Source organism: Zootoca vivipara, chromosome 12 (assembly GCF_965207765.1).
Source record: "Zootoca vivipara chromosome 12, rZooViv2.hap1.1, whole genome shotgun sequence".
NCBI lineage: Eukaryota > Metazoa > Chordata > Lepidosauria > Squamata > Lacertidae > Zootoca > Zootoca vivipara.
The window spans coordinates 45,366,286-45,376,080 of record NC_142595.1 but is presented as its reverse complement, the minus strand read 5'-3'; the positions used below and the strand labels follow the sequence as shown (position 1 = coordinate 45,376,080).

Genomic DNA, 9,795 nt, shown 5'->3' with positions numbered 1-9,795 from the left:
CCATTCTAGAATTGCCCTTTCAGCAACCGAAATGCACAACACGCATGCGTACTAGGGGCTAGCACCATCTCTACGCATGCGCCTTGCCCCATACTGACACGGGAAGCGTTTACCCGCTTCCGGCCACCTCATTTTTTTTCTTTAATTCAAGTTGTGTGGCAGTGTCTCCGTCGCTATGTCAGGCGCAGCTTCTGGCTCGTCCGGGGCCGGGGCGAGCTCGGTGAGCTCGGTAGTGCGGCGTTTCCTAGCCGAGTACAGCAGCGGAACGCCGAGCCGCCTGAAGGTGCTGGACGCCTACCTGCTCTACGTCATGCTCACGGGAGCGCTGCAGTTCGGCTACTGCCTCGGCGTCGGCACCTTCCCTTTCAACTCCTTCCTGTCGGGGTTCATCTCCGCCGTGGGGAGCTTCATCCTGGGCGGTGAGGACGCTCCTTGACTTGGCAGCTTCGAACGCGAAGCCGTTGCTTTTTAAATTGGAAGTTGGGGCGGGGAGGGACGTGTGCAACGGTCGCCGGGTCAGCCTGCCAACGGTCTTTCCGGGAGGGAGGGGGGATGTTCCCATGGCAATGTCGCGGGGGTTCCATATGGTGACGTAGCAACTTATCCTCTTGGGATGGTGGGGGGGCAAGAAGGTTCTGCGTCGTCGTTGCAACGGCGCTGTTTAGCTAATGGAGACAAGGAACAAGGCGGGGTTATGACAATTGCCATGGCAACTGCGGAGTGTGCGTGGGATGTAAGTGGGGACCATGCTAGTGACTCCCACCTATGCTTTCCTCTGGGTCAGGCATCCCCAAACTTCGGCCCTCCAGATGTTTTGGACTACAGTTCCCATCTTCCCTGACCCATCTTCCTGTTAGCTAGGGATCATGGGAGTTGTAGGCCAAAGCATCTGAAGGGCCGCAGTTTGGGGGTGCCTGCTCTGGGTCTTCCTTCAAGCAGGACTACAACTCCCATCAGCCTCTGCCAATATAAGCAGTTGCTTTAAGGACAGCATCTGCAGGAGTCCCCATCCCTTCTGTTAAACGTCTCATCCAGACCAGTGAGCCGCTCTGCTAGGGGTTCTTACCCCATGGTCATGGTCGTGACTCAGCCCCAGGACTAGCTTTTGGGGTAAGCACACCTGCCCGTGGGCCCAGAAGGGCTCATTCCCATGCCCACCAAGGCACCTACCTGGCCTTGCTGGATCACCTGGTGTGAATGCTGCTGCCCGTCACTTGCCTCCCTTGGATGTATTTCTGACTGGTGATGGAAGCGCCAGCATTGTGCAGGAGGAAACTGTCATCTTAGATATCCAAAAATGCAATACCTGGACGTCAGAGCACTGATGTGCTTTACAAAGTACAGGTCCTGCCTGCCTGCCAAGAAAACATGTCGGAGCCAAGAGGGTGGAGGGGAGTGATGTGTGATGACTGTTCCTACTATAAAAGCAGGTCTGGGAGATTTATTTTCTAAACTCAAAAGGGCGAAGGTTCTTGCCAGAATAGATAACTGATGGCAAGGTTCCACAGACTCACTCTGTACTGTAGTTCTTAAATTGGAGTAGGAGGTAATGGTCATTCTTTAAAACTTGCTCCGCTGTTTAGTGTGATGTGCTGCATTTTCTTCCAGCAATCCATTACAGTTTGGTTTTTCTTCTCTCTCCCTCTCAAGTTTGTTTGAGGATCCAGATCAATCCACAGAACAAAGGAGAATTTCAGGGGATCTCACCAGAGCGAGCCTTTGCTGACTTCCTCTTTGCCAGCACTATCCTGCATCTTGTAGTCATCAACTTTGTGGGCTGATACAGAAGTCATGTAGGTACATATACCGGGTTGGGGTATACGATTTTAGAAGGGAAGACTTGGTAGTCAAAATATTGGCTGATGCCATCCTTACATTCATCTCTTATTTAGGTGGTAGATTTCCCACATAAGATTCAAGACTTAGTACTTAGAAATAGTGTACTAGTGTAGGCTAGAAAAAACGCTTAGAAGTACCCTGAGTATTCTCTACTACTTTGGTAGTTTTCATTCCTATCATGACTTCTTACAGCTGAACCTCATTATACAAATAAGGTCAGAGAGTCTCAATGATGGGTGGAGAAGAGGGTCTGCCTTGGTGGGGCTTGGAGTGAGATCCTCTCCTGTGTCTTTTCAGCTCGTGAACAGCATCTTAGAGAATCTTCTGGAATATTGTCTTGAATTTGTCTTGAATCAGTGAAGTCACAGCTTGATTGGTGTTCTCAGAGTAAAGCCTTTCACACTGAACCAGTGTTAGAAGTCCATATTTGTAAAAGTACACACACACACTCTGTTTGTGTTACCTATAAATAAATACTTGTGTGTGCAGTGTGGACTTGGGGCATAACTTTAGTTTTATACTCTTGATTGTAAAGCCCTAATCCTGTGCACTGGCTGAAAAGGCGAAAAGTCTTAGAAAGATTAGCATGTGGCTGAGTTTAGTGGCTACCAATCATTTAAAATTCTAGTTTGACGTTGAGACTGATAGTATTTGACTTGTATCTGTGTTTCATTTACAACACGGTGTGTTGGTATACAATATAATCCCTCAATTTCTTGCAATCTTCACATTAAAAACTTCACTTTTTTCTTTCCTTCTTGTAGGTCCTGGATTTGTCTTGTTTGCTGAAAACCCAGCATTCCACTGAACAGGCACCACACCACACATCACAGACTCTGAATAAGTTCCCTGGTGGCAGTAGGGATGGGAATTTAAAATGTTCCCTGAAAAATATGGCCATTGCCTTCACTTTCTATGATTTTCAATAAACCTCTTTTCTTACATTTCATGTATCTTAACTCTCGGTGATAAGTGGAGAAGAGGGCCTGCCATGATGAGCTTTGGGGTGAGATCCTTCTCCTGTGTCTTTAAACCCATGAAGGGCATCTTGGAGAACCTATTGGAGTATTGTTCTTTTGGAGATCACTTCTTGTGATCTGTCCTGGGAATAACAAATAAATAGCCTATCCTAAAACTTTTGTGTTACCTAACCTTAACAGGCTAAGTATTACCTTAATCCCGGACTCTCGTTTCTGTAATTTGAGACCTACTGATTTAAACAAAAATCGCACTGTGGCAGTGTGTGGCATAGTTCGCACAACACATTAAACCATAGCTTAAACCAAACTATCATTTAGTGCGAACATGTTCCTGAGATGCTTCTCCACACCAGCTGCTTCCAGGCCGTGGACTAAATGACAAGCCCGTAAGATGCAGTCCAGGAACCTTTGAGTACAGGGCATCAGCTGAACTCTGCTAAACTGAAGTAACAAGATAATGATTCTTTATAACCAGGATGAGTGGAATGGAAATGTTTTTCTGGCAGGAGAGAGAGAGAGAATACAGAGCCAAATCCTCAAATCCAGCATGGGCCCAAATGATTAGGAACTACTTACTCACAGTTACTGCAATATTTTTCTTTTTCGCTATCTTTTGCTGCCATCTAGTGTATGATTCTGTGAAGTGCAACTTCAAACCTTATGTTAACTGGGTGGGTAGATTTAGAAGAAGTCCTTAAAGCAGTGCTTTTTTCTGGGAGGGGATGCAGGAATACAAATACCCCTAATCATTTTGTAAATCTTTGTCATTTTGTCCATTTAATGTATTTATTTTTCCTGATTTGAACTATAAAATAGTGATTTTATTGAGTCAAAATGAGAGTACCCCTAAACATTTTTAAAAGAAAAAAACCATTGCCTTAAAGTATATTGAGATCTGTAGGAAACAAAACAAATCTTCCACAGTTCAAGACAGCACAATTCCACCAATGCCCATAGCTTTTTGCTTGCCCATGTTTGTTGAAATCTGGATCCAGCAACCTTGAAAAACCTACCTTCCAAGACTAGAGTAAATGGGCATTTGCCCAACTGTATTGAGATCAGTAATTCAGAATTCACAAAACACCCAGCAGACTACATGCTACAGTCTTCATAGGAACATGACACCTCGGATATGCATGCAGAGGATGGCATATTAGAATTCACCCATCCCAATTGACACAAGCTTTTGGCTTTTATTTCCCATTCATATGCTAGGTTTGTACAACCAGGAGCAAAACCAACCGAGAGTCCCCCAGACAATTGATTCTGCAGCTTGAATACCTGAGGGTAATACATCCTTACTCCAACTTTGTCATATGACTTCCTCCCTTGACTTAGTTGACTGGTTTGGGCCAGTTTACAGTTTGGAGTTGTGTGGTCAGTGATCTATGCTTGTAAAGGAAACCAATGATGTTTAGATGTGGGTTCTCTGGTAAATGTGTGTGGAGAAATATAAAAAATTATAAGTCTGTTGTTCAAGATCCGCCACTAGCCATCTTAATTGCAGCTTTTCACCATCTTAACGGAAGTCCCCAAAAGCTGCAATTGGGACTTGCCGTTGTGGGAAGTGATACATAAATTCAGCATACTCAAAAGTGTAAGCAGTTATAACTGAAATCTCAATTGCTGTTGGGTTCAATAGGATTCTTATTAACTAGTGAGTATGGCTTGATGGGCCTACATAGTGCCTGACCAGGACCAGGACCAGTAGATACTATGCAAAACAAATGTCAAAGAAGTGAAAATAGGGTACAAACACTCATATCCCATCTATAAATGGTTACTGGTGTAGATGTCTCCCAACAGTATCTAGATGAACTAGTAGCCGGATAGGTCTGATAATAGCTTTTCATTACCCACTCCTCACCAGAGGTGGAATCTCTTGTGTACAGAGGTAGCATAATTCTGAATACTCTAAAAGCTGGGGGGAGATAGCAGGTGGTTGCTTTTGGCTTTATTTTCCTGAAGTGGGCTTCTGGGGGTCATTGCCTGACCACTTGAGAAAGAGAATCTTGGGACAGATAGAACCTTAGTCTGATATTGATGAACACAGCTGTTGCCATTAGTTTGTGCCTTAGCCAATATCAGAACTGCAGGAGGGAAAAACCTATGTTTCATAACCACTTCCGGATCTTTCCACTCTGTACCAAATAACCCAACCAAATAACACTTCTCACCATATGTAGCTGGGAAATCTCCACCTTTTTCACTTGGGCTCTAGTGACTGCATGGACAGACCTGGATATTTGGTACATGGATAGAGAGGCAACCGAGTGACTCTTAACAGCATCACTAAAGAACCTGCACTGATAACTTGTTTGATACTGGGCTAGATTTAGGTTTCAAGGACCTGAACTGCTTGGGCCTAGGTTATCTGGGATGCGGCATAGATTGTCATGGAGATCAGAGGCCATCCTTGTGCCACAGCCTGCAGATGTCCATCTAGCAACCACCACAAATAGTGTATTCTGTATTGATGCCCACACTCTGGAATGGCCCTCCCTCCTCCTCAAACCACCACGGTCTGGCATGCACCAGCTGATATAATTTGAGTGCATACTTTTAAAAAATTGATTCTGTTCACCGTGTCCTTTGCTCGCTTTTGATGCGGGCTGCTGTTGCATTTTAAGTATTAAGAACATAAACACAGGAAGAGCCTGGATCGGGTCAACATCCCATCCAGTTTAGCATCCCCTTCTCTCAGTGGCCAATCAGATGCTTGTGGGAATCCAGCAAGGAGGACCTGAGCACAAGACGTACCCTCCTGCCAGGGCCGGCTCTACGTAGACCCCTGGTGGCGCAGGGCACCACGGCGCCGGCCCACCAGGAGGGCGCTGCGAGCTGCACCCGCTGGCTAGCTGGCCGGTCCGCCGCGCAGCTGCGCGCGGCGCCCACCCACTCACCGCGCTGGGAAACGGGGCGGGAGGGTGCCGGAGAGATCGCGCTCCGCCCACCGCGCTGGGAAACGGGGCGGGAGGGCGCCGGAGAGATCCAGGGCACCACGGCTCCAGAGGCGCTTAAGAGGGCCCTGCCTCCTGCTCTTTACAGCAACTGGTATTCAGAAGCAATACTGCACCAGAATATAGCCACCGTGGCTGGTAGCCATTGATAGGTTCTCCATATATCTGTCCAGTCCTCTTAAAGCTGTCCCAAGTTGATAGACCTGGGAGCGACGAAAAAATTATTCCTAACAACTGCCTTTTTAGGTTTGATTTCATTTTTGCACGTTGCCTATTACGTTAATGCTCAGCAAACTTTTTCAGCAGGGGGCCGGTGCACTGTCCCTCAGAACTTCTTGGGGGCTGGACTACCGGTATATTTTGAAAAGAAAAAGGAACTAATTCCTATACCCCAGAGATGCATTTAAAATAAAAGGACACATTCTACTCATGTAAAAACACGCTGATTCCTGGACTGTCCGTGGGCCAGATTTAGAAGGCAGTTGGGCCAGATCCAGCCCCCGGGCCTTAGTTTGCCTACCCATGCGTTAATGTGTGTTGCCTTGAAGTGGAGGCATAATAGGTAATACATAAGTGTCTTAATAAAGAAAAGTATTCAGATTTGACTGGCAGACTCTATCCCATTCAAAGAGCGTGTTGGAGGTCTTCAGTTGCCCCAGATTTCATTTCCAACTTGCCCACAACTAAAGCAGCCATGAAGTTATTCTTAGAGCTTGCAGACTCCTTGAGTGGTGATATACTTAGCTATTCTCTGTTTCTCACCTCCCCAATCATTGCACCTGCAGCCTCCATCTTGGCTCCACGCAGCACCGTGCCTCCTGTCCTTGCGGTCTAACGTTTTCTCCGCCTCCGTGGCTGCCCGCTCGAGCCCTTGCCACGTGCCGTCTCTTTCAAGCTCCCCACCTTTCTGGAAAACAACTCTTGTTTTCGAGAGGAAGCGGTTTCTGTGGGGTGAGCTTCAAACGCTGACCCAGAAAAACCAACGCGCTCCTGACGTCATGGAAGTGAGCTGGTTGGCTTTGACCCATTTAGGGGGTTGACATAGTTTCCACTTCCTGCTGCCTTTCTTACTTGTTGCTGTACCTAGCTTGGGGTGGCGGCGGGGAGAAGTTATTTTTGAGAATTAAAACGTAAATAGGGCCACTGGGTTAGGGGTTGAAGGCACCTGTTTGGCGGAGGCTAAAAATAAGCTCACGAGCTCAAGTTTCTAAAAGAAAGTGGGTCTTTGACCTAGGGTGGCTGAACATCAAAGTCTTCACCCCCCCTCCCATTGGTTGTGCACAAGTTATTCTCAGTCTTGTACCCCAGTGCTAACTGCAGTCACCCCTACAATAAGTCCACATTTGCACCATACGTTTAAAACACTTCTTTATCAATCATGGCTTCCCCCACTGCATCCCGGGAAGTGTAGTTTGTTAGGGGTGCTAAGAATTGTTAGGACACCCCTGTTCCCTTCACGGAATCAAAATCTCCAGTACTTTAACAATCCCCTTTCCCAGAGAAATGGGAATTGTAGCTCTGTGAGGGAAATAAGGGTGATGGGACTTGTTAAGTGACACCCTAACAAACTACAGTTCCCTTGAGTGAAGCCATGGCTGTTAAAGTGGTATAATGGCGCTTTAAAGAGCCAGTGTGGTGTAGTCTCCTTTGGAGGTCTTTAAACAGAGGCTTGACTGGCATATGTCAAGAATGCTTTCATGGTGTTTACTGCTCGGCAGGGGGTTGGACTGGATGGCCCTTGTGGTCTCTTCCAACTCTACGATTCTATGAGGGCTTTCCTGCTCAGTTCCTTGCCAGTTTCCCACAAGCCACAGTGAGAACAGGATTCTGGACAAGATGGGCCATGGGCCTGATTCAGCAGGCTCTAACGTTTGTACATCTTCTGCAGATACCGAACCCAGCAGACACTTGGATTGTCACTCCTCTGCTGATGTGCATTGGACCGTTGTGATGGTAACTACCGTAATCAGATATGGAATCACAGAGTTGCAGGCCAGGGTGGAACAGCTCAGGCCCAAAGGCCAAATGTGGACCTCCAGGTCTGCCTATCTGGCCCTTGGGACTCGCCCAAAGCTATTCTCCTTCACCAGCCCTGCTCCATAACCCTCCTTGAGTGTCTCTTGTCAGGCTGGAATGTGTGATTGAACTGCAAGAATGCTTCTTGCTGCCTGGATGGAAAACATAGCGCACTGGTTCCCCCAAAGAATCCTGCACCCCTCGCAGATATACAGTTCCCAGTCCATTCAACAAATTTTAGTTCCCACATTTCTTTGGGCAGGGGCATGTGCTTTAAATGCAAGGTGACTGAAATTTGTATCCATTGCTCCACCCATTTTTGTCTCTGGCCCTGCCAATCACTGCCACGTGACCCATAGACGATTTCCTCCAAAGGAATGTAGCCTGAAAAAACTCGGTTTCATTTTCAAACTCCTCTAATTGTAAAGAAGTGTTTCCTAGTGCTCAACTTAAATCCACCCTTCAGTAACCTTAAGAGCATGAGATCCAAGGCCCTTTCACACGTTACACTGAACACAGGTACAAGCGATCTGTACGCATGTGCAAGCATTTGTGTGAAAAAGTGTACACGTCATTTTGATGTGGGGTTAGGGCTGAAAGCCTGAATTAATGCCCAGCCAGGCTTCAATTCCAATAACACTCACTAAAGAAAAATATGCACTGCATTGTAGGCAGATAAAGGACTGAGAAGGCAATTTTAACCTCTGGGAAAAACTTTGGGGAACTGATTTGAAGTTTACAGTATGTTATTCTTTGAAAATGTTTTACAGATGGTATTTAACTCTGAGTAGGCTTGCTAAGATGTATACGACTGAATCAGATAAGGGCTGGACATGCAATGAGGTTGAGGGAACGTTCTTTCACATGTGGTGGACTTGTAAAAGGGTAAAAGAATACTGGGAAATTATCCATAATGAACTGGACAAAAAGTTTAAAAGTACTTTTCCAAAAAACAAACAAAAACCCAGAGTCCTTTTGGGGGGGATAATTTCCAGTTGTCAAAAAAAAAAAAAAAGGATATTTATGTATGCCACTACTGTGGCCTGTATTCTGTTAGCCCAAAAATGGAAAACGAGCGAGGTCCCAACTAAAGAAGAATGGCAACTTAAGTTGACAGAATATGCACAGCTTGCAGATTTAATATATAAAATAAGAGAACAAGAAGAACATATGTTTAGAGAAGATTGGAAAACATTTATGGAATATATGGGGGGGAATTGTGTACACTTGAAAACGGCAGCATTAAGATAAATTCAACAGTGTAAATAAGTTTTGATGGATGTAATAATGGAATACTGAATGGTTCCATCTTTTGTAAAATATGCATGGATCTATGATATGTAAAATGAACCATGGAAAGAGAAGAAGGGAAGTCATTGATATTTTAAGGATGTTTAAATGAATATTTTAAATTGTAAAACATCAAGACCAGCATCCCATTCTCAACATGGCCAACCAGATTCCTGATCATTCTCACCACCTGTGGCTTCCAGCAACTGGTATTGAGAAGAATTGCTGCCTCTGACTGCCTAGTTGCTATTGATGGGCTCTTCACATCTCACTACAGCACTCTGGTTTGGAGGAAGCATACTCAAGGACGAGTCCTGCTCTTCATGCCAAAATCGCAACCTGGCAAAAGAAAGTACCCCTGGGCATGTGCAGAGTGCCTCCCCCTAACTTCACAGTAACTTTGCTCACCTGCCTACCTATTATTGGAAGATGGGTTTCAAGATTAGAGGATTTGACTTGCAGACACATGAGGCCTCGACATCTCTCATTTCAGTAATTAAGTAACTTTCTCTCCCCCTTTCCTAGCGTTCCCACACTCCATCTCATTATGCCTCGAAGGGATGAAAATGCAATTTGGATGTTTAGCTTTTGTGTCCTTATAACATTTGTATAAGGGCGCATTGCTAACTTGGAGGAGGAGGGGTCAAGAAATGAGATCCAGTTCCCGAGGAAGGCAAACAGGATACTGCAGACTGAATTGAGGAATAATT

The 9,795-nt window shown here is 45.7% G+C and overlaps 1 protein-coding gene across 2 annotated transcripts; it reads left to right on the top strand.

The window, feature by feature from the left end:
- The first annotated feature begins 139 nt into the window (after nucleotides 1-139).
- Nucleotides 140-2,783, top strand: DAD1 (defender against cell death 1). 2 transcript variants are annotated; one of them, XM_035135203.3, is made up of 3 exons: nucleotides 140-419; nucleotides 1,651-1,793; nucleotides 2,604-2,783. In XM_035135203.3, exons 1-2 carry the CDS (start codon nucleotides 176-178, stop codon nucleotides 1,779-1,781), a joined length of 375 nt encoding a protein of 124 aa, XP_034991094.1. In that variant the 5' UTR covers nucleotides 140-175; the 3' UTR covers nucleotides 1,782-1,793; nucleotides 2,604-2,783. The 2 variants fall into 2 exon arrangements, with proteins under 2 accessions (XP_034991094.1, XP_034991093.1); XM_035135202.3 differs by having other exon boundaries at nucleotides 1,651-1,797.
- The last annotated feature ends 7,012 nt before the right edge of the window (nucleotides 2,784-9,795 follow it).